General features: G+C 42.1%; 1 protein-coding gene across 1 annotated transcript; it reads left to right on the top strand.

The window, feature by feature from the left end:
* On the top strand, positions 1-23,771 carry LOC148508954 (uncharacterized). The gene is made up of 3 exons (XM_088443719.1): positions 1-94; positions 16,991-18,213; positions 23,721-23,771. The coding sequence occupies exons 1-3, from the start codon at positions 1-3 to the stop codon at positions 23,769-23,771; spliced, it is 1,368 nt and encodes a 455-aa protein (XP_088299845.1).
* Positions 23,772-24,837: the final 1,066 nt, after the last annotated feature.

Below are 24,837 nucleotides of genomic sequence, written 5' to 3'. Positions count from 1 at the left end.
ATGGCCAGGCATGATTTGTCTCTGATAGGTCTTCCAGCCAAGTGGTTCTATCTGAGCAGCAACCTGCATTGTAACACAGCCCAATTTTACAGAGGTGCAAAAATAGTAAGATGAATATGGAATAGATGAGATATACCTCTAGCAGAGCATGCAACGTCCCTAAAACATGGTAACACCTGCCCAGACAACGACCTATGACAAGAGAAAGTCGGTTGATCAAGATATGTCTGTCTCCAAACATCAGTTAACCTATGAGCCCATGTCCACATTGTAGGTGTGAGAATTAATCATGTGAGGATGTCGATATCTGTCTATAGTTGAAGTGGTTTCATGTATTAGATCTGCAGCTCTTCTAAAATAAGTGGAGCAGTTTGCATGTACAGCTGTGGTAATCCAAGGGCATGTCAAAGTCAAATAATTGGATATGATCGCTGTACAATTATTATCTGACGATATACAGTCAGGTCCGTAAATATCGGGACATTGACAGAATTTTCATATTTTGTCCTCTATTCACCACCACAATGGCTTGAAATGAAACAAACAAGATGTGATTTAACTGCAGACTTTCAGATTTAATTTGAGGGTAATTACATCCAAATCAAGTGAACGGTGTAGGAATTACAATGGTTTCTATATGTGCCTCCCACTTTTTAAGGGGCCAAAAGTAATGGGACAAACTAAACAATCCTAAATCTAACTTTCACTTTTTAATACTTTGTTGCAAATCCTTTGCAGGCAATTACAGCCTGAAGTCTGGAACGCATAGACATCACCAGACGCTGGGTTTCATCCCTGGTGATGCTCTGCCAGGCCTCTACTGCAAATGTCTTCAGTTCCTGCTTGTTCTTGGGGCATTTTCCCTTCAGTTTTGTCTTCATCAAGTGAAATGCATGCTCAATCGGAATCAGGTCAGGGGATTGACTTGGCCATTGCATAACATTCCACTTTTTAGCCTTAAAAAACTCTTTGGTTGCTTTTGCAGTACGCTTCGGGACATTGTACATCTGCACTGTGAAGCGCTGTCCAATGAGTTCTGAAGCATTTGACTGAATATGAGCATATAATATTGCCCGAAACACTTCAGAATTCATTCTGCTGCTTTTGTCAGTAGTCACATCATCAATAAATACAATACCAGTTCCATTGGCAGCCATACATGCCCACGCCATGACACTACCACCACCATGCTTCACTGATGAGGTGGTATGTTTTGGATCATGAGCAGTTCCTTTCCTTCTCTTCTCTTCCCATCACTCTGGTACAAGTTGATCTTTTGTCTCATCTGTCAATAGGATGTTTTTCCAGAACTGTAATGGCTTTTTTAGATGTTGTTTGGCAAACTCTAATCTGGTCTTCCTGTTTCTGTGGCTCACCAATGGTTTGCATCTTGTGGTGAACCCTCTATATTCACTCTTGTGAAGTCTTCTCTTGATTGTTGACTTTGACACATATACATCTACCTCCTGGAGAGTGTTCTTGATTTGGCCAACTGTTGTGAAGGGGTTTTTCTTCACCAGGGAAATAATTATTTTGTCATCCACCACAGTTATTTTCCGTGGTCTTCCGGGTCTTTTGGTGTTGCTGAGCTCTCCGGTGCGTTCTTTCTTTTTAAGAATGTTCCAAACAGTTGATTTGGCCACACCTAATGTTTTTGCTATCTCTCTGATGAGTTTGTTTAGATTTTTCAGCCTAATGATGGCTTGCTTCACTGATAGTGACAGCTCTTTGGATCTCATATTGAGAGTTGACAGCAGCTGATTCCAAATGCAAATGTCACACCTAGAATCAACTCCAGACCTTTTACCTGCTTAATTGATAATGAAATAACGAGGGAATAGCCCACACCTGTCCATGAAATAGCTTTTGAGTTGATAGTCCCATTACTTTTGGCCCCTTAAAAAGTGGGAGGCACATATTGAAACTGTTGTAATTCCTACACCGTTCACCCGATTTGGATGCAATTACCCTCAAATTAAATCTGAAAGTCTGCAGTTAAAGCACATCTTGTTTATTTCATTTCAAAACCATTGTGGTGGTGAATAGAGGCCAAAATTTGAAAATTCTGTCAATGTCCCAATATTTATTGACCTGACTGTAGTCATCTATGGTCGGATGACGTGTTACTAGGACACTACTTTGCGTCGATGCAATCCAATGCGCACCGATGCGAATCCATAATATACATACACTGACGCACATAACGCACACACACACATATATATACAGTCAGGTGCATAAATGTTGGGACATTGACAGAATTTTCATATTTTGGCCTCTATTCACCACCACAATGGTTTTGAAATGAAACAAACAAGATGTGCTTTAACTGCAGACTTTCAGATTTAATTTGAGGGTAATTACATCCAAATCAGGTGAACGGTGTAGGAATTACAACGGTTTCTATATGTGCCTCCCACTTTTTAAGGGGCCAAAAGTAATGGGACAAACTAAACAATCCTAAATCTAACTTTCACGTTTTAATACTTTGTTGAAAATCCTTTGCAGGCAATTACAGCCTGAAGTCTGGAAAGCATAGACATCACCAGATGCTGGGTTTCATCCCTGGTGATGCTCTGCCAGGCCTCTACTGCAAATGTCTTCAGTTCTTGCTTGTTCTTGGGGCATTTTCCCTTCAGTTTTGTCTTCATCAAGTGAAATGCATGCTCAATTCCGATTCAGGTCAGGGGATTGACTTGGCCATTGCATAACATTCCACTTTTTAGCCTTAAAAAACTCTTTGGTTGCTTTTGCAGTTTGCTTCGGGTCATTGTCCATCTGCACTGTGAAGCGCCGTCCAATGAGTTCTGAAGCATTTGACTGAATATGAGCATATAATATTGCCCGAAACACTTCAGAATTCATTCTGCTGCTTTTGTCAGCAGTCACATCATCAATAAATACAAGGGAACCAGTTCAATTGGCAGCCATACATGCCTACGCCATGACACTACCACCACCATGCTTCACTGATGAGGTGGTATGTTTTGGATCATGAGCAGTTCCTTTCCTTCTCCATACTCTTCTCTTCCCATCACTTTGGTACAAGTTGATCTTTGTCTCATCTGTCCATAGGATGTTGTTCCAGAACTGTAATGGCTTTTTTAGATGTTGTTTGGCAAACTCTAATCTGGTCTTCCTGTTTTTGAGTCAATGGTTTACATCTTGTGGTGAACCCTCTATATTCACTCTTGTGAAGTCTTCTCTTGATTGTTGACTTTGACACATATACACCTACCTCCTGGAGAGTGTTCTTGATTTGGCCAACTGTTGTGAAGGGGTTTTTCTTCACCAGGGAAATAATTCTTCTGTCATCCACCACAGTTGTTTTCCGTGGTCTTCCGGGTCTTTTGGTGTTGCTGAGCTCTCTGGTGCGTTCTTTCTTTTTAAGAATGTTCCAAACAGTTGATTTGGCCACACCTAATGTTTTGCTATCTCTCTGATGGGTTTGTTTTGAATTTTCAGCCTAATGATGGCTTGCTTATTGAGAGTCGACAGCAACTGATTCCAAATGCAAATGTCACACCTAGAATCAACTGCAGACCTTATACCTGCTTAATTGATAATGAAATAATGAGGGAATAGCCCACACCTGTCCATGAAATAGCTTTTGAGTTGATAGTCCCATTACTTTTGGCCCCTTAAAAAGTGGGAGGCACATATAGAAACCGTTGTAATTCCTACACCGTTCACCTGTTTTGGATGTAATTACCCTCAAATTAAATCTGAAAGTGTGCAGTTAAAGCACATCTTATTTGTTTCATTTCAAAGCCATTGTGGTGGTGAATAGAGGCCAAAATATGAAAATTCTGTCAATGTCCCAATATTTATGCACCTGACTGTATATACTGTATATATATATATATATATATGTACACATAGACGCTCATGTGCATATTCACATACATACTGACACATATTTGCTATTTCAATACACAGAAGCACATATGCGAATGCATACATATAAAATGGTTCCCACACATTATAGTTCATAACCAGAGTTATTAAAGGTATTTGTTAGCTAATAATTATGGCGTAATATGTACTTAAAGGAGATCTAAGGTGCAGAATATAGTGGACATGTCATGTTTGGTATCATACTAAATCCCTGGTTATTTGCAGACATTCGTTTCTATCGGCAAAGAAGTTGCATCATGCGTCCGCTAGTTATGGATGATAGGAGTTATTGAATAAAGTTTTATAACTTGTATGCAGTGTTGTAGCCAGTATTAACCTGTTGTTTGGCGGGAAACTACACAATGTGACCGTTGGGGGATTGAGCCATACCCCTGATGACACCGTATGAACTGACCAATGACCAGATTGACCAGAAGCAAGAACCAATAAGAACCTGTCAGTTTGTCTCTTTGTTAACTCTGAAACCTGTAAGGTATGTAAGCTGTGTGCTGACCTCAGTGTACAGATGTCTTCTTGCGACCGCAGACTTCTGGATTGATGACTGTATACTGGATTGATGCGTATGTATCGGGCTGCACTATTTTCATTGCTTTTTACTCTAATTGTTAAAGCTTACATTGTGTTACCCCTTTTAAAATAAATAACTTTTTGTGCTTTGGAACCACACGATTGGACTGGAAAGCAATTCTTTCTTAAGCGACTTGCAGCGCTAAATAGCGACTTATAGGTATTCATAGATGGGGGCTCACGACTGATATCATGCTTCCGGAAATTACATAAATCGTGCGGATTTCGATCCCTCAACAAGGGATGGACACGTCATACATGGGTAAGAACGCAATCTGTTCAAAGCCTGTTTTGTACTCTGTGTTGTGAAACTGAATCCGTTTTTGTGTGATCTAAGGAGCACTGATTAGAATCCAGGGACAAGAGAGAAAAGTCTGTTTCATTTATTGTCACTTTTGCACTGCAATAGGCGATTTGCAATTAGCGTATCCGTCTTCCCTGTAGTACTGCTACATGTTTAAGCAATCATTTTGATAGATAGTCTTGTATCGCTTGTTAAAACCTCTGAATAGATATTGTCACGAGGGAAAGCATTTTTCTGGCCAGAAATCAAGGTGGAATATGAATGTGAATGTATGCTTATGATGTGAAAAGGAAAAAGAAGAACGGAAAAGGGTATTTTTTGGCACTGTCGGAGTGAGACAGGAGAGATCCGGTAGGTGTCTGACGAGGCACAACTACTACCGAGTAGGTATACACAGCAGGTATATTGGCAGCGAAAACAGGGATTTCTGTTTTCGGCGAAAACTAAGGGGACACACCCAATAGTAATCGCAAAGTCCATTGAAAGGTTAGCGTCTCTGGGCAATGCGATCGGACCGCATGGTTGTGTGAACTGTGATTGTGACTTGGGTTGTGTGGGAGTACCAGTGGAGGGTAACTCATAGTAGGAAGCGGTCGGACAAAGCTTGGTATAATTTGGCCGGAAAGAAGAATATTTTCTGTTTCCTCGTTGTGTAAAACTGATTAAAAAAAAACGCTTAGCGGTCGGCTGTGCACAATGAGTGGAAATGAGTGGACGCATCTTGTTTAATTCGTCCACCGTCGAAGTCCCTAGTGAAAGAAGCTAAAGCGTTGTCCAAGATGGGTGCTAAGCAGTCGCTAGAGATGGTCGAGGGAGAGCTGCTCATGGATGGGCCGATTGGATCGGCAAGGTATATAATGAATGTGAAGTATGGCATGTACGCAACAGCGTACTGCAACATATGGGTCGAGATGACCAAAGGATGTATGAAACCCTTTCCCAAAGTTGGCAGTTTCGATTCGGAGGTATTAAGTAATGTTAGAGACAACATATGTTTAGTCAAATATTTGAAGAAAAGAGTAAAGTATAATGATTGTTTAAAGTTGTGGCAACATGAGGGGAACATGTGGCAAGGTGGTGTATGCATGCCGCAAAGCAGCGTACTCACACCGCTAGGCAGCGTACACACGTGGCAAAGTAGCACACCGTAAAACAGCGTACTCAAGCCACAAAACAGCACGCTGCCATGTAGCATACCCTCGCTGCAAGGTAGCGTTACTGCACATAAAGAAGATAGCGCATGCGCACCACCTCCGACCATATGCCGCCGTAGGTGAAAGTACAGCCGATACCCCCAAAAAAATTGGTAAAAAGTAACTTGTATCCTGATTTAAGTCCCCTCAAGGAAAATGTTATTGTAGAAGATGATGAACCTACTGTAATTTCAGCCATCACACATGCTGTTAATATACTAGATGTTCCACAGAGAGGAAAGGCACTGATCCAACCAGCAGGGGCAGCAGCTGAAATTGGGGAGACTAGGGGAGATCGTAATAGGAGAAGTAACATCCATAGTACCGAAACAATAAGTCCAAGTATTAATCCTGAACTTAGTGATGTGGTAGGTATACATCCTGTCCATACAATTGCAGTTCCCAATGGGAAACCAGACAAAGATGGTATAGTCCCCATAAGGAATGTAGTAATGCATTGTCCATGGACGAGAGCAGAATTGCATTCAATTATGTCAGACTTCCCAGACCCTAGGAAAGAGTTAGTCAAATACCTGAAATTTATTAGAGATTTAGGTAATGCTCATGAGCCAACTAATAAAGATTGGCGAGTGGTGTTAAGGGCCTGTCTCCCTTCCAATACTGATGTACAAAAGTTTATTAAGGATTGTTTATTGGAGGAGGATGAATCCTTAACGGATGAGGATAACCAGGTATATATAAAACGTATAATCACACAATTGGCTATATATTTTCCAGTGGTAGTGAACTGGAGTAAAATCTTCACTATTAAACAAAAAGGAAGTGAATCTGCAGCAGATTATTTCGCCAGAGCGCTGCTAGCAATAACCCAGTACACAGGGATAGCAGATATTAAAGATGATGTACACCATAAGGAAGTAGCTGTTACGATACTAATGGATGGTCTCAAAGATAATCTAAAGACCAGGGTGCAAACCTCTCTACCTAAATGGAGAGGAATTACTGTAGATGCACTTAGAGAATCTGCCATAGAACATGATAAGAACATTTCCAGGAAGAAAGAGGCACAGAGTGAGAGGTTAATGGCAGTGAGCATTCAGGCTTTAGAGGGATTCCCTACACAGTCACATAACTACAACATATACCAGCAACGAAGTCATACAGTAAGGTGTTTTAATTGTAATAAAGAGGGACACATAAGAAAAAATTGTAAATTGAGAAATGGGGGGCCACCTAAGAAGGGAACACCTAGGTACACTCAGAGAGGGCACTCGCAAGAGTCAGGAAATTTCCAATGGTTACCCGCTCACATAGTGACAGCCAACGCTCTGCTGGAGGATGATAGTCAGTGCTAGGGGTCAGGTCATACCTGTAGTCTACAGCCAGTCAGGTTAACTGAAAATACTAGGGAAGAACCTACAATGACAGTTGATATATCTGGTAGATCCGTGATAACTTCTCCATTTAATTTACAGGTTACCAACCAGACCATACCAGCCATGGGAGTAACGGGGATGGTACAGCATTACCTTTTAACCAGATCTGCAGATGTTACTATCGGGCTGCTGCAAACCAAGCATTCCTTTCTCCTGGCAGCGGTGGCTCCTACTAACCTGCTGGGAAGGGATTTGCTGTGTAAAATGGGATGTGTCATATACTGTACCCCTGATGGTATATTCCTAGATATAGCAGAAAAGTTTGCGCATAAGGTACAGGATATATTGGATACACCACAAAGGTTAATGTTGGACTCTGCCATTCTAGAACAAAGTCCATCTCAGGTAAAAGAGATGTTATTGCAAATACCAGGTTCCCTCTGGACCAAAGATGGACAGGACCCTGGATTGATGGCAAATGTAGCCCCTGTAATGGTTAACTTGAAGAGTGGTAGGCAAGCTCCAAAAATCCCTCAGTACCCATTAAAGCCTGAGGTGGAGCTAGGGGTGTATCCCATAATTGCGAGGTTTTTGCAACAAGGGATTTTAATTCGTACAGCTAGTCCAGCCAACAGTCCCATTTTCCAGTGAAGAAGTCTGGGGGGTGGGGCTATAGATTAGTACAGGATGTTAGGGGGGTTAACAAAATTGTTGAAAGCCAATTCCCTGTAGTGCCCAATCCAACTGTCATCCTCATGCAGATTCCATCGTCTGCTACACATTTTACTGTCATTGTTTATGTTCTGCATTCTTTTCTGTTCCTCTTCACCCTCACTGTCAATATCTATTTGCATTTTCTTACAGAGGGGTACAGTATACATGGACACAATTGCCCCAGGGTTTCATAGATAGCCCCAGTATTTTCTCTCAGGCCTTACACGACTGTTTGCAATCTTTTCAACCAAGCAATGGGTCTGTCCTCATTCAATATGTAGATGATTTGTTGTTGTACTCTGATTTGTTTATGTCATGTTTAAATGATTCTAAACTGTTGTTGCTTCATCTCTCGCAAACAGGGCACAAGGTTGCAAAGGACAAATTACAGCCATGGCAGACTAAGGTCAAATACTTGGGACACTGTCTAACGCAGGGGCTAAGACACTTGACAACGGACAGAATTCAGGCCATACAGACCATGACACTGCCGCAAAACCAGCAGCAAATCCGTAGCTTCTTGGGCATGTGTGGATACTGCAGAACGTGGATCCCAGGTTTTTCTATTTTGGCATTACCATTGCAGGACTTAGTTTCATCATCAAAACCTGACCGTGTCATACACACTGAGGAAACAGAGCAGGCTTTTCCTTAACCTTAAGGATAGTCTGATGAGAGCACCTGCCTTGGGAATACCAGATTATGAAAAACCCTTTGAGTTATATTGTAAGGAAGCTGATGGCTGTGCAGCAGGTGTCCTCACACAGAAACATGGTGACGCTAGTAGACCTGTAGCATACTACAGTGCACAATTGGACACTGTGGCAAGATCACTCCCTACGTGTTTAAGAAGTGTAGCTGCAACTGCTCTTTTGGTAAATAAGAGCAAGGACGTAGTATTAGGGCATGATACAACTGTATATATACCGCATGCAGTATATGGTTTGTTAAATTCTGCCCAAACCAGACATGTCTCTTCAGCAAGGTTCACAAAATGGGAACTAGCTCTGATGGCACCTGCAAATATTACCTTTAAATGGTGCAATATGTTAAATCCATCAACGTAGTTACCATATGTGCCTCAAGATGCACAAAGGGTGGAGGAAGGTGAGTTCCTGGTTGAAGGTGAGTTTTGCAGGTATGCTGATACACATGATTGTATGGAATATTTGAATCAGACCTTTAGTGCAAGACCAGACATACGTGACACACCATTAGAAGATAGACACAGGAGAATTATGCACAGGTTAAGCTGTTATAAATGACAAGGATGTTGTAGAAGCTGAACCACTTGGTCCACCTCACTCAGCCCAGGTGGCTGAACTGGTGGCATTAAGGAGAGCATGTGAGTTGGCAGAAGGTAAATCAGCTAACATGTACACTGATTCTTGGTATGCCTTTGGGGTAGTACATGATTTTGGGGCTCTCTGGCATCTTAGGAACTTTATGACAGCAGCAGGCACACCAGTAGCACATTCACAACACATAAAAGGACTTCTGACAGCAATTAATTTACCAAAGGCAGTAGCTGTCATCAAATGCAAAGCCCACACATGCGAAGAAGACCCTGTATCGGGCAATAACAGAGCAGATGAAGCTGCCAAATGGGCAGCAGGGTTATGCATAAACATAAAAACTAACAAAGTGATGGTCTTCCAGACAATAGACACACAGAAATTAATTGAAATGCAAGATTTGTGTTCCCTACAGGAAAAGGCGGTCTGGAGATCGAAGGGATGTGGTCAGGAGTCCTCAGCTTCCACTAATACCGCTATTTTTACTGCTAAGAAAATTGTTCAGGAGTTTGTATGCAGATACGGTATCCCTAGAATCATAGAAAGTGATAGGGGTACTCATTTCACTGGTGATGTTTTCCAGAACATGTGTAAGCTTATGGGAATCAATAGTAGACTTCACACCCCCTACCGACCACAAGGCAGTGCAAAAGTGGAGAGAGTGAATGGTACTAATAAAAATAAAATGAGTAAGATCATGGCTGAAACTGGATTGGGATGGCCAAAAGCCTTACCGCTCATCCTTCATAGCATCAGAACCACTCCCAGACCTCCTCTTAATCTGTCCCCCTTTGAGATATTGTTTGAAAGGCAACCTCATTTGATTATAAGTCCACAGGATGATTTAAAGAGTAATAATGAGGTTACTGTGAGGTATCTTGTAAAAATGAGTAGACAGCTGAAACAACAGCAACAGAAATTTAAAATGTTGTTACCTGATATGCCAGAAACAAACTGTCATGATGTTGAACCTGGAGAATACGTTATGATCCGAAATTTCTTATGCTCGGGTTGTTTGACAGACCGGTGGGAAGGTCCTTACCAGGTGTTGATGAGAAGTACCACATCTTTGAAGGTAGCAGAAATAGATACCTGGGTCCATTCCACTCACTGCAGAAAGGTCAACGACCCGAAGGAGGTACAAGGCGAAGTCGAGGCAGACAATGTGGACCTGTCGATTGCGAGCTTGTTCTGGGAGAACTAGAGACTGCAGTGAAAACACCTGAGCCAGAGACATGTACAGATTACTATTCCAGCAATGGAGCAGCGATCTGTTTCTCTGTCTTCTTCTTGTTCTAGGGTTCTTCTCATTCTTATTTGTTTCAGGATTTCCTATTTCTGTGATGGAGGACAGATGACGGAGAGGGAGACTGATAGTGATGTCGATAGAGTGGAGTCGGAGGAGAGAGCAATAGAACAATCAGGGCAACCTATGGTCTAACTCAGTTCAGGGATTGTTAAGAGATCTGTTAGCCATGAACACGGTGTGAGGGGTTATTGTCTGAGGAATATTGTATTTGTGAGTACTGTGGGTCCCTAGTTGATGAGAAATGCATCCAACGTTGCCAGTCCAAGAGTAATCTGTATTTGGGTGAGCATCCTTTAGAGGATTACCCTTCCTTAGTGGGTAAGGTCTTAAACCAGACTGAATGTTGGGTGTGCTCACAAGTACCTCAAGGACAGAGTAATTCAGGATTAGTGCCATACCCATTAAAGTTAGCAGAGGCAGGCTTGGACTGGGCTGCCGGGGATTCGGGGTATTCCCCGGTGGGCCCCGGCGATTTATAGCCACGCCCACTATTGCGGGAGGGCGTGGCTTAACACCTGTAACCGACGCTGTATTTTTTTTTATTTGTAACTGTGGAAGGTGATTGGCGGGAGGTCAGCGGCCCGCAGGTGATGTGCAGCAGGCAGCAGCGGGCGGTAGGTACATGTACATGGTGAACTGTGGGGCTTCTAACCACTGATTCCTTTATCCGGAATCAGTGGTGACGTCACGGGGGAGGAGCTTAAGCTCCGCTGTGACTGTCTTGTCTGGATGCATCTGTGGCGGCTGGGGGAAGGAGAGGGGGGGTGGGAGGGGGCGGGTATCTTGCTTACCTTACCACTAGCTGCTCAGGCTCAGCTAAATACACTGACGCCAGCGGTGGTGACGTCACGGGGGGCGGAGAGAGGCGGGCTGAAGCATCAGTAATTGACAGCAGCTGCACACTGCTTCCAGCGATGACATCAGCAGGGGGAGGAGCGCAGACACAGAGGAGCCTGGGACACAGCATTTATCCACTGAACACAGTCACACCCAAGCTCAGCAGACTTGAAGGCATACTAAGCCAATAAGGTAATTATTGGATTTAGTGGAAATGTTTGATTTTATATTTACAGTACTTGGCTGGATATGAAAAATGCAAGCAGCAAGTGTCACATACAGGCAACATCAAATCACACTCTGTCTATGCTTGCTGACATGCACTTTCAGTGTCTCCCCAAATTATAATAAAATAAAAAGGATTAACAAAACAGCAATGTAATAGTTTGTGTCAGCAAGCATTGACAGGGCAGAGTTAGGGCTTGTGGTGGGCCCTGGGGCAACTAGGTTGTGGGGGCCCCCACCAACAAAATTGATTATGCAAACTTATTTTACAGATGTGGATCAATGGGTTTATTATTAAGTTGTGCACAGGGTATTGCAAACAGTCAATGTGCCAGCAATAATATATATTTATTATTTATATAGTGCACAGATAGGGCCTGATTCAGAGCCGGACGCTCTGACAGAGCGCTCGCTCTGAATCAGGGCCGGCCTTCTGTTTTTTAGAGCGGCCTCCTGGCCGCTCACATAGCTGTGACCACCCACAGCTATAGCGAGCGGCCAGGAAGATGGTCACGATGGTCAAGACCATCGCAACCATCGGGCTTGTGACGAGACCCTTGTGGTAGGGTCTCGTTGCTGCAAGCCCTAGAGTGCTTTCGGCTCTAACAGAGACGAAAAGCACTCCCACTGGCATCACTTGTGATGTCAGTGGGGCCGGCCCCAGACGGTAGGCGTTCCCATGGGAATGCCTCCGTCTGGGCAGCCATGCCCCCGGCCCGCCCACCAAAGGGGGAGTGCTGTCACTCAACATCGACAGCACGCCCCCTTTGGTACGAGACCCGGAGCGACGGTTTGCCCGTCGCTATCCGGGTCTTGCGCATGCGCTCCGTCATGCACTTGCGCACAGGGCCACCATCGACCTGCTTGCGAGCGCCCAGCGCTCGCGTGTGGGTCTGAATCAGGCCCTTATTCAGCAAGGATCGCTATTCTGCTAATACGCACGCACCACAGTGGCTAATATCAGCATTAATATGCAAATGTTTGCAATCGCAGCCTAACATAAGGACACCCACTTTCCCTTGTGGCAATATAGCGAAATAATCGGTAGCATCAAGTAACATCGGACCCATACGCACAGTTAAGGCAGGTCAGACCTCACTCAGGAATTGCTAACTTCAGTGCACACTATGAGGCCTTAGCCTGCATATGGTTTTGCAGTGGCTAATTTATGCACGCCCCTGCAACGCCGTCCCAGCGCACTGGCACGCCTGCATTCACCCGACCACCCCGTCACCACCCACAAATGGCACTTCCTGTCAATCACTCTGCTCTGGGACTGCGTAGCCTCTGCAGACGCAGTTCCCATTGCAATTGCTAGTTCGCGCACGAGCATTGCGATGCATACGCATCGGTCGAGTGTGTGCGTTCTCTCCTTTGCATTCCTTGCTAAATCAGGCCCATATTCCACAGCGCTTTACAGAGAATATTTGGCCTTTCACGTCAGTCCCTGCCCCAAAGGATCTTAAAATCTATGGGCCTGATTCAGAGCCACTCGTAAGTGGCAGCTCGTTCACTCCGAGCGATGTTTGCCCAACTGCGCATGCGTACGGATCATTATACGCATGCGCGAACCAGTCAGTGCGGACGAAATTCATGTGCTCGCAAAATAGCGAATGCCTGATAATTTGAGTGACAGGATGAGGCGTATGTGGGTGGTAACAGGGGAAGGTGCTTGAAAACGGGGAGTGGAGATCCGATCGCAGGCGTGCTTAAAGGTCAAAACGGGCGTTTTATGGGTGTGCATATTTAAAACAGCAGCGTCATTGACCACGTCACTGGGTTATTTTATAGCCAGAACTGCTCGCAAGATTGTGGTAGGAAAAACCAACCACAAGAATAGCGAGCAGTTCATACGCTGTCCGATGTACTCGATTAATCTATTAAATAGCGGACATGGCGTATAATGCGAGTGGCCAGGGGGCGTCTTTTTCAAAATTACGACCGCAAGTTTTGTTCGCTCGTTCAGACATAGAGGCGTGAACAGACCGCAAAGTGCGAATGGTTCATTTGAATAGCCACCCCTTTTTAATGAACGAGCGAGCGCAAGTAGCGGCCGGCTCTGAATCAGGGCCACTGTCTGATGGATGGCAAAAAATAAAGTCACATTAAAGTGTGATTGGAGTGGTGAGATGTTGTAGCGGGCGGCATCTTGCAATTCTGCTGCACACTGTTGTTACCTGATGATATTTTAAACCAGGAGCAGGAGCATCTTAAGAGAGGAGGGGGCCTATGTGCACTCCCCGTGCGGGGCCCCTTCCTCTCTTCCCGGTGGCCGGCAGCCGACTGATGCGGCTGGCCAGCCACCAGAGCATTAGTAGACTCTGGGCACTAGAGTGTGGTACTGGTACATATAGTTTAGTCCCAGACACATGTGGGCCGATTAAGTTAGCCACGAAAGCTGCGCCCTAACTTCTGAAGGCAGATTCTGCCTGCACCATATGGAGGTGCGAGCAGAATCTGCCTATCATAATGTGTGTAAAAAATGTGCAACACGAGCTGCCGATGGCTAATTAAATCTGCCCTATGGTGTTAATATTCCAATAAACACAGAAGGGCGTAGCTAAAGTGGGTGCAGGGAGTGCCATTGACAAAGGCTTAAGGGGCCCACATCTGGGGCCCACTTAAACTGCACCCAGGTCATAAAGTTATCTACCACGTTCCCAGAAATTTCCACAAAGCACTGAGTGGCATAATGTGAAATGAGGGCACTGTGGGCCTAATTTACTATGGATCACTATTTTGCTAATGTGTACGAAATGTAGTTGCTAATATCAGCATTGCGATCACAGCCTCACATAAGGACACCCACGTTCCCTTTTCTCACATCTGTAATACTTAGAAATATAGCAAAACAATCGGTAACATCGGACCCATACGCACACTTGCACAAGCCCAGACCTTACTCAGAAATTGCTACTAGCCACGCATGCTATCAATGCTATGGTTGCGTATGGCCACGCAGTGGATAATTTATGCACACCCCTGCAACGCTGTTGAAATGCACTAGCGCACCTGCATTCGCCCGACCACCCCCCCGTCACCACCCACAAATGGCACTTCCTGTCAATCACTGTGCTGTGGGTCTTCGTGACCTCTGTAATCGCAGTCCCGATCGCGATAGCTAGTTTGCTCACATGCGCTGTGATGCATACGCATGCACAGTACGCAACAATCGACTGATTGCGTGCGTATTAGCAACTGCGATCCCTGCTGAATCAGACCCACTTTGTCATGTATACCGACAGCAGTATAATAGTTAACTTGGGGTTCTACAATGTGACAATATAAACTTTGGGCACTGTGTGGTATAATGTGAACTTGGGCACGACTATGGGGCATAACATTAACTGGGAAACCAAATAGTTCATAAAATGAACTAGGGCACTACCATGGGACAATTAACAAAGGCAATACTATATAACATAAAATGGCCAACTGTTATGGAGAGAGGTGTCTCTAGGGATCCTTCAAAATGTTGCTATGGGGCCTACAAAGTTCTGGCTATGCCCCTGACACTTATCTACTAAGTGTTCAAATTATTAAATATGTATACAGAATGAAGTATAAAAACTGCCAATAGTCTTTATTTTATTGTCACTTATATTCTTGTTTGCATATACTATGCTTACATTTATATAGATAATTTTAGGATCCCAATACAGTGGGGATAGAAAAATAAAAAGATTACAAATAAAATATAATGCTTTCGAAAGGAGAAATGTAATGGTCCACAGTGTCAGTTGGGTTATTTTAACATTCATATAGCGCACACATACTCCGCATCGCTTTACAGAGAATATTGCAGTCACTCACACTAGTCTCTGCCCAGTGGAGCTTACACTCTATATTCCCTACCACATGGACACACACATACTGTGCAGCGCTGTACAGAGAGTATGTCATCATTTCTGCTTCTCAATATTGAAAGGGACATTGCTGGCAGCTTTGTAATTGATGAGATCATTGACACATTTGCACACTCATCTTCCCTTCTCCAAAATCTGCTTCTTTAAGTTGTAATTACTGTTACCTACAGTATAAGACTTCATAATTACTGTGTAGGGTAAAGTTTAAAAATCAAGGTACTTGAGTTACATTGTTATGTTTGCAAAAAACGTTCTTGATCTTAGGGGGGTATTCAATTAGGCTTGCGAAAAGTTGAAATCGGTGATAAATTTCTCCGATGACATAATTTTCGCATGTTTCAATTATCCCCGTATTCAATTTCAAAGACTTTTCGCCGGTTCGAAAAGTCTTTGAAAAAAAAACGGGCATGAGTATTCACCAACCTTTAGCTAGCGAAAAAAAGTGCAGAATTAAAAAAAAATAGCCTGCACTCCTGGGAATAGCCCCTAAAAACGAACTGTTTAAAAAAAAACGTTAAAAAAAAAAATAGGGACACCCTCAAAAAAGTTATTTTAATTTTTTTTTGGTGGGGGGGAGATGGGGAACAGTTTTTAAAAATAGCTAAATAGGTTTGGGGGTATTCTGCAAGTATGCGGCAGGTGTTTTGTAGAATAGGCTGTTAGCGGTAGGTGCATTTTTGCAGAATTTAAAAAAAATTAGTTTAGGGACTTAAAAATATGCTAGTACCCATTTTCATGTACCCCAAGTGCTCTTCTGCATCACTTGTTCTAATGTCGGGAAAAAACACCTGCTGCGGCTATTTAAAAATGCAGAACACATTCCGCAGTGCTAAACGGGGGTACCCAGACTGAACCCCCATGTCTGGACATCTTTAGGGGGGTCCTAGGAACAAAACCCGAAAAGTCACGAATTTTTAGCGATACTTACCTTTCCGCTGGCTCCCGTTTTCGCTACTTCCTAATTGAATACGGGGATAAAGCGGGCATGCGCCCGACACTTTATCCCCGGAAAATCAGCGATGTGGAGCGAAAAGTCCAGCACGGACTTTTCGCTCCCTAATTGAATACAGGCCTTAAACTACACAAAATTGTGTTTATAACTGTGAGTTACAACCGCTACAGTGCATCCGGAAAGTATTTACAGCGCTTCACTTTTTCCACATATAAATAAAGTTTTTTATGGTGATTGATACACATTTTATCGCTGTAGTTCTTTTAAATACAGTAGTATAAGTGATACTGGATTTATTTGAAAGGTTTTTTTTTTTCCTTTATATACTATAAAATGCCGCTTCTATAATGGCTGGCCACTACTCTCTTGTCGGGTGGCCACACCCCTTCCAGCAACTGCCCATGCCTCTTAGTGGGCCTCTGAGATTGTATTTCCCTGGTGGGCCCTTCATGCCCCAGTCCGACACTGAGCAGAGGTACTTGAATTACATGATGGAAGACCGGTGGACGAGAAATATAATATATCTAGACCCCCTAGTCTCAAGCTACACCAGTACCAGGTAGATAGATCCCTGATATGCTTAAATATCACAAATTTCAGAAAACCAGGAAATTGGGAGGTGACCTGGAACAATCAGATAATGACCTATTCACACCGAGCTGATAATGAGCCTATCGATTCTGAACTTGTACGCAGATTTATTGCAAACGGGAGATACTTCCGGTATAGGTCCACATGTAGATACGATACAGTAATGGTTGGCAGAGTATCATTAGGGTACTGTGCAAATATTATACAACCAGAAATGTGTACCAGTCAAATGGGGGAAATGGGGACAGGATTCTTTGTCAGAATAATGTGTTCAATGATAATGATTCATTCTGTTCCTTACGTTTTCCTGGATGATGTGTATTTCATATGTGTAAGGAAAGCGTACAAGTGGCTCTCTCCAAGCTCTGAAGGTTTATGTTATCTTGGGAGGGTACTACCAGAAATCATAACCCTTACCCATGATGAAATGATTAGTATCCATAAAACCGCACCACCCCCGTACATACACACACAGTATGAACATCATGACAAAAGAAATATGATTCCTGGTGAAGAACATATGGCCACGCAGTTGATTAGTGAAATAACTGGCTTCCACATTTTGGTAGCATTAGATCCCACCAGGATCACTCGGGGAACTTTAAATTTTAGATACATCCAAGACCTGGCTAAATTAATAGACAACATCACCGATGACACTTTCAGGTATACAGGTAAGGAGCTACAGGCTTATAAAAAGGAATTGGTACAACATAGGCTAGTGTTAAACTACCTGACAGCTATTACTGGTGGATATTGTGTGACTTTGGCCACCCAATTTGGTGTCAAGTGTTGCATGTACATCACCAATAATACTAATGACCCCAAAGAGGTGATTGACCGGAGAATGGATGAAATCCTACAACTGAAGTGGGAATTTCGGAAGGACCATAATACTTCCTTGTATGAGACGAAGGAAGAGGTAGAGAAATGGTTCTCATGGTTAAACCTTATCAAATGGTTCTCCGGTCTAGGGCAGTGGGCCCAGGAAATGATTGCTAGTGTAGGTAAGCTCCTTATTCTTATATTTGTTGTCATTTTAGAAATTGGTTTATCTGTCAGATGTGTTCCTACTGTATTAAAGTGTGGAAAATGTACCACCAAGGTAAATTGTGAAAATGAGATCATGGTGGTGGTGAGTGGTGTTGGTATAGGTAGTAAGGTTGATAAAGAACTGCATTACAATCCTGAAGTTGAATGTACCATCAGATAATAACATGTGAATAGGCTTGGTCATGTATAATAAAATATATTGTAAATGTTCCGTTAGACATCATAGATAATGTAGTCTCAATTCCCCCAAACTTCCTTTATAGGTTCGATGAGGTCCCACATCCTACCAATGGTCCCCTATAGATCTGATGAGTGCGTATAAGGGTTGTTTTTCCCTTTCTTGAAACGCATTATTGATGGTTCAATTACCGAGTTGTGTCATACCGTATAGAACATTAGATAATTTGTTATGCATGACTAAAAAGGTTAAGAATAGAATGTGATTGTTTTATGTTTGCTATCAAAGGGTGGACTGTCAAAGTCAAATAATTGGATATGATCCCTGTACAATTATTATCTGACGATATAGTCGTCTATGGTCGGATGACGTGTTACTAGGATGCTACTTTGCGTCAGTGCAACCCAATGTGCACCAATGAGAATCCATAATACACATACACTGACGCACATAACACACACACACACACACATATATATATATATTAGAGATGAGTGGGTTCGGATTTACTCGTATCTCAAAACGGCATTTTATTGGCTATCGGCTTTCACGTGTTTTGGATAGCCAATAAAATAAATCCGAACTAATCCGAACTTGCGGTAAAATGGCGATAAGAACCGAGTAAATCCGAACCCGCACATCTCTAATATATATATACGTACACATACAGGGGTATTCAATATGGGAGCGATAACATCGTTTTTGCGTTAATATCGCACTTTTGACGTCATTATCGCAGGTTTGACTTTTACACCGTATTCAATTTCAAAGACTTATCGCAGTTTTGAAAAGTCTTTGATAAAAAACGGGGATAACTTTTCACCATTGAATAGGTGTCGAAAAAATAAATAGCCTGCAACCCTGGGAATGACATTTAAAAATGAACTGTGTCAAAAAAAGTTTAAAAAAAAAATAGGGACACCCCAAAAAATTAATTAAAAAATTGGGGTGAAAAAAAAAATGGGAAAAATTTGTTTAACAATAGGGAAATAGGTTCAGGGCTATTCTGCAAGTATGCGGCAGATGTTTTCTAGAATAGAATTATAGCGGTAGGTGCACAAATGCAGAATTTTTAAAAACACTTTAGGGACATCAATATATGCTAGTATCCATTTTCATGTACCCCAAATTTGATGGGACCACTTAAAAAAACAAAAAAAATAACCTAAGTGCTCTTCTGCATCACTTCTTCAATGTCGGAAAAACACACCTGCTGCGGCTATTTAAATCCCCGACTTTCAAATAAAGGCTAAAACGGGGGTACCCATAGTGTTCCCCCATGTTTTTACTACTTTAGGGGGGTCTTACAATTTTTTTAAGGAAAAATTCATAACTTTACGCAAATCCAACTTCGGAGTTTCCCGTTTTCGTTAATTTTATATTGAATACGGGTATAAGCGGGAGCGCGCCCGATACTTTTTTTTTTAAATCCAATAATTTTTTATTATTAACTTTTTGTTTTGAATATACAATAATGTACATTGGTAAACACTAATACATTGTAAACATTACAATGATAAAAATAAAAGACAAAAAACATAAAAAAAAAAAAGGGAAAAACAAAAATACATGTGTGGTTTCATTTCTTACTATTCAAATATCTCTGTATATTACATTCTTTCCTCTGTATATAGAGCAAATAAAATTGTTGATCTGGTATATATAATCATAATAGTGACAGCAATTACAGCATCCCACATGTCGTGCTGTAAGCTTATTCTAAGGAATTGCTCAGTGTTGCAGCCTCCGAACAGTTATATAGGGAATCTAGCCATCTGTCCCATACTTCTGAGAAATATCTCTAGCAGTATAGACATATTTTTCATGTGCTGCAACCGCTCCAACCAGAGATATCCAGGTTACCAGATTTTGCCCAACAGTTGCCATCCAATCCCTTGCTATACATACTTTGGCAAGCGCACACAGATTATTAGTAAAATGTATAGCAGGCTTGTCAATTGCTTCTGCATTTATTACAGCCAAAGTACATGCCGCAGGGGTAAGAATATCCTGAGGTATGCCCATAGGCACAATAACCCTGAGTACGCTTTGCCAAAAGGAATTTACTACAGGACATGACCATAGCAGATGCCAAAAATTACCCTCGGACGAATTGCATTTGGGACACTTTGAATCTGTCCTGCCCCCTATTCTCAATAGTCGGACGGGTGTCATATATATTCTATGTAATATGAAATACTGTATTTGCTGATATCTTACAGACATAGTGGCTAGGAGTCGACTAGCAAGAGCTACCCTCCAGTCCACTTCCGCCAATACCCCAACGTCATTTTCCCATTGTTGTTTTATGGATGTTAAATCAGACTTATGATGCTTGTTCAATAAACTAGAATAAATCACAGATATCACATGACTATTAATAATGGATTGTAATAGAGTTTTAATAGGAGATTCCTGTATAATCAAAGGGGCTTCAGAGAATTGGGCATTAATAGCATGTCTAAGCTGAAGATACCGAAAGAAAAAGTGGTTAGGAACATCAAATTCAAGTTGCAATTGATGAAAGGACTTTAGAACTCCCGCCTGAAATATCTGTCCCAGGGACACTACGTCCCACTGACCCCATGTTTCTCCGACCTGAAGGGCAGAGAGCTCCTTAAGGTTATTGGCATGCGCTAGCGAAGTATCTGGATCTATGCCTTCTGCCTGCAGTATACGCGAAACAAGTCTCCAAATATTGATGGCCTGCTTAATTAAGGGCATACTAACTATGTGTATATTATCACTCAAGAGTAGACACAATGGCGATAGACCTGTCTTGGACTCAGCCAGTATTAGGACAGGTAGGGATTCAGCCGTTTTATCATTTATCCATTCCCATATGTGTGATAACTGTGCGGCATAGTAATATAATTTGAAAAGGGGTAGCGTCAGACCACCACAATCACGAGGTCTGGTTAAAGTGTCCAATTTAATCCTAACTCTTTTGTTAACCCAGAGTAATGAGGCCAAGAGACCATCAATTTGTTTGAAAAATTTCTGAGGAATATATACCGGGGAGTGATTCAAAATGTATAGGATTTTGGGTTGGAGAACCATTTTAACTAAATTTACTCTGCCTGTTAAAGTTAGTGGCAATTTACTCCATATCGGGACGCGGGACTTGAGATAATCAATTTGCGGCTGTACGTTCAGTGATATATACTTTTGAGGTGTATTAGAGATCCAGATTCCCAGTTATTTAAACAAATCCACCCACTGTAGGGGAAGATTTATAATAGGATCATTGGGGCGAGGCCCCCTGAATGGAAGGATGCAGGATTTGTCCCAATTAATTAATTAATAATCCTGAGTATTTCCCAAATAAATCAATAATTTCAAGTTCTTAGGCATAGAGGTCTCATATTGCGAAATAAAGAGTAGGATGTCGTCCGCATAAAGTGCAATTTTATCTATCCTTGAACCTAGCTGAAACCCATGAATATTTGATTGATCTCTAGTCATACAGGCCAGAGGTTCAATAGCCATTGCAAATAGAATGGGTGACAAGGGACACCCCTGCCTTGTTCCCCTATAAAGTGAAAATGATGTAGACACAACCGTTCACCGACACCCTCGCCACAGGATTCATATATAAGAGTTTTACCCACTTATGTATCCCGGGCCAATACCAAAGCGTTCCATGGTTTCCCAAAGAAACAACCATTCAACGGAATTGAACGCCTTAGCGGCATCCAATGAGACAATAATGGAGGTTTGTGCATCATCCCGCATTAACTGTAAGTGCGTGAATAATCGGCGTAAATTGACTGCCGTGGACTTACCAGGCATAAAGCCTGTCTTATCAGAATGGATCAGTTGAGTTATAACCTGATTAATCCTGGAAGCCAATACTTTTGCTAGGATTTTTATATCTGTGGGGAGTAGTGATATAGGTCTATATGAATCTGGCCGAGTGGTATCTTTGCCCGGCTTAGGTAATACAATTATCAATGCCTCAGACATAGATTTAGGTAATGTATTATTCGTGTACATTTGATTAAAAAGCTCAAATAATTGGGGTACAAGTATTTTATTATGTTTTTTGTATAACTCAGGTGGGATTCCATCTAACCCTGGGGCTTTACCATTGGGAAATGAGTTTAAGGCCACCTCGAGAGAGTGTCGGAAGGGAAATAGCAGACAAAAATTCTCTCACTTCTGGTTGAGTATAGACCAGCCTAGATTTGTATAATTGATGATAATATCTTACAAATTCCTCTGCTATCTCTGGGGTTCGCACACATGCAACATTATCTGAACCGATTAATTTAACCACCGTATTGGATGACTTTTGTTCTATTCGAGCCAGATTAGCTAAATATGATCCAGGTCTATCACCTGTTGCTTATTGTAAATGTGAATTAAAGATAATTTTATATTGGTCCTTGTCCATTAAGCAATCCCTCCATAATCTTTGTGCATCATACCATGCTCTTTTATTCGCTTCTGATCCGTCAGAAATATAGGCTAACTCTAAAGATTTGCAAGAAGCTTCCAGATCAACTTCAGTTTTTTTATAAGAAGACTTTAAATTAGCAACTTTCTGAATTAAAGAACCTCTTAGGAATGACTTAAAGGTATCCCATATAATTGCAGCAGATGCAGTTCCATTATTTAATTCAAAAAATTCTTTCCATGCGGCCTCTAATTCCGCCCCAGATCCCATGTGAGACAACCAGAACTGATTAAATTTCCAGAATTGTTGACCCCGTTGTCCCTCCATGTCCAGACTGACTGTTAATGGGGAATGGTCGGATATACCCCTAGTCTCATAAATTATCTTATGTACTCTTGGTAATAAACCTGATGTAACTAATGCCATATCTATCCTGGAAAATGATGAATGTGTATAGGAGAAACAATTAGGAGATCTCATCCTCCAGGCATCGACCAAGCCCATTCCCTGGACCATATTTGAAAAACCAGATCCCCTCCCCTGTGTACCTGGAGCAGACACTATGCCTGTCTAACAATGGGTCTAGGACATTATTAAATCCCCCAGGCACAAGGCAGGTGTGTCCGAGAATATGGCCAAAAATTCAGCCACCTTTTTGAGAACCTCATGTGAATATGGTGGTGGGATGTATACGGCCAATAATAGGACAGATATAGAGTTAATTTTGCATTTTAGGAACACATATCTACCCCAGGCATTACACTGCATCTGCTCCATTGAAAATTGGACAGATTTACGCACTAGTATGGACACACCCCTGGATGCAGAAGTGTGCGTAGAATGATATGTCCAGCCAATCCACGGCTTTTTCAAAGACATCAATTTCCCTCCAATCAAATGAGTCTCCACCAGACAAATTATATCTGAGGCATACTGTTTCACCTGTTTGAACACTAATGATCTTTTGACTTTATCATTTAAGCCCCTCACATTCCAAGCAAGAATATTAACCTTTGGCAATGCCGTCATTTGAATACCTTAGAGAATATCTAAACAGCCTTGAAACCATACAGAGGAAGTGTATACAATACCACAAATAGCAGGAGAAATCCACTACACACAAAAAATAAATAAAATATCCCATACCAACTGATATGAGCCCTTTCCCTAAAACCTCCCCCACCCTGTATACCAAACATAACCTAGGCATACCTTGTACCTGAACACCCTACCCCACACTGTTAAACTAAACTAGGCAATACAATTATAATATATTACCGTACTACTAATAAAATAACTGAAGCAAAATATATAATGGCAATAGAACATAGCACATGGAGGTCTCCAGACACGGAGTAAACCCCCGGGATTAAAGAAACTTCTTTGAAAATTCCAGTGTAAAATTAGTCGGTACCCAACCAGCGGAACACACCTGGTAATTTATCTATAACAGATTAGAAATCTCAACACATAAATGTTGTAAATGCATATAGTACCCAGACAATATGAAATAACAAATATTAGAAAAATAACTGTAGATATATGATGTCAGCAGCAGTTGACCCTTATATATATACATATATATACATATATACATACATATATATATACACACATATACTTTGTCCATTCAAGTACTGGGAGCATCAGACACTAGCCATGTAACAACAATGACAGATGTAGCACAAGATAGCATGATGTCAATCATTAGCCATTGCATCCCTGGCGGGTCTGCGACGATCCAGCCAGAGCGCAGCCTCCAGCGGAGTTGTGAAGAATTTGGTTTCACCATCAGCAACTACTTGGAGTTTAGATGGTTATAACATGGCATATGAAATATTAAGGTCCCGCAGACGCCTTTTAATTGGGAGAAATTGGGCCCTGTCCTTTTGTATTTCCATTGCAAAATCCGGGAACACTGAGACACGAGTCCCGTTCCATTGTAACGAACCACTAGTGCGGGCCAATCTGAGGACAGAGTCCCGGTCATGATAGTGCAGGAACTTAGCTATTAGAGTACGCGACGGCACTCCAGGCGGCAAGGGTCTAGCAGGCACCCTGTGAGCTCTCTCAATTGAAAAATATGATGAGAAAGAAGT

The sequence above is a fragment of the Taudactylus pleione genome, unplaced genomic scaffold (assembly GCF_031769625.1).
Source record: "Taudactylus pleione unplaced genomic scaffold, aTauple2 ptg000333l, whole genome shotgun sequence".
NCBI classification, from domain to species: domain Eukaryota; kingdom Metazoa; phylum Chordata; class Amphibia; order Anura; family Myobatrachidae; genus Taudactylus; species Taudactylus pleione.
Note: the sequence above shows the minus strand (reverse complement) of the source record. Positions and strands in the feature narration are given on the sequence as shown.

What these genes read in the sequence shown, in the direction of transcription:
- LOC148508954 (XM_088443719.1), top strand. Translation starts at nt 1, where the DNA reads ATGGCCAGGCATGATTTGTCTCTGATAGGTCTTCCAGCCAAGTGGTTC. An exon ending in CACAGCCCAATTTTACAGAG is followed by an intron (nt 95 to 16,990) that starts GTGCAAAAATAG and finishes GACACTGAGCAG; the next exon opens with AGGTACTTGAATTACATGAT. An exon ending in GTGGAAAATGTACCACCAAG is followed by an intron (nt 18,214 to 23,720) that starts GTAAATTGTGAA and finishes TTATCATTTAAG; the next exon opens with CCCCTCACATTCCAAGCAAG.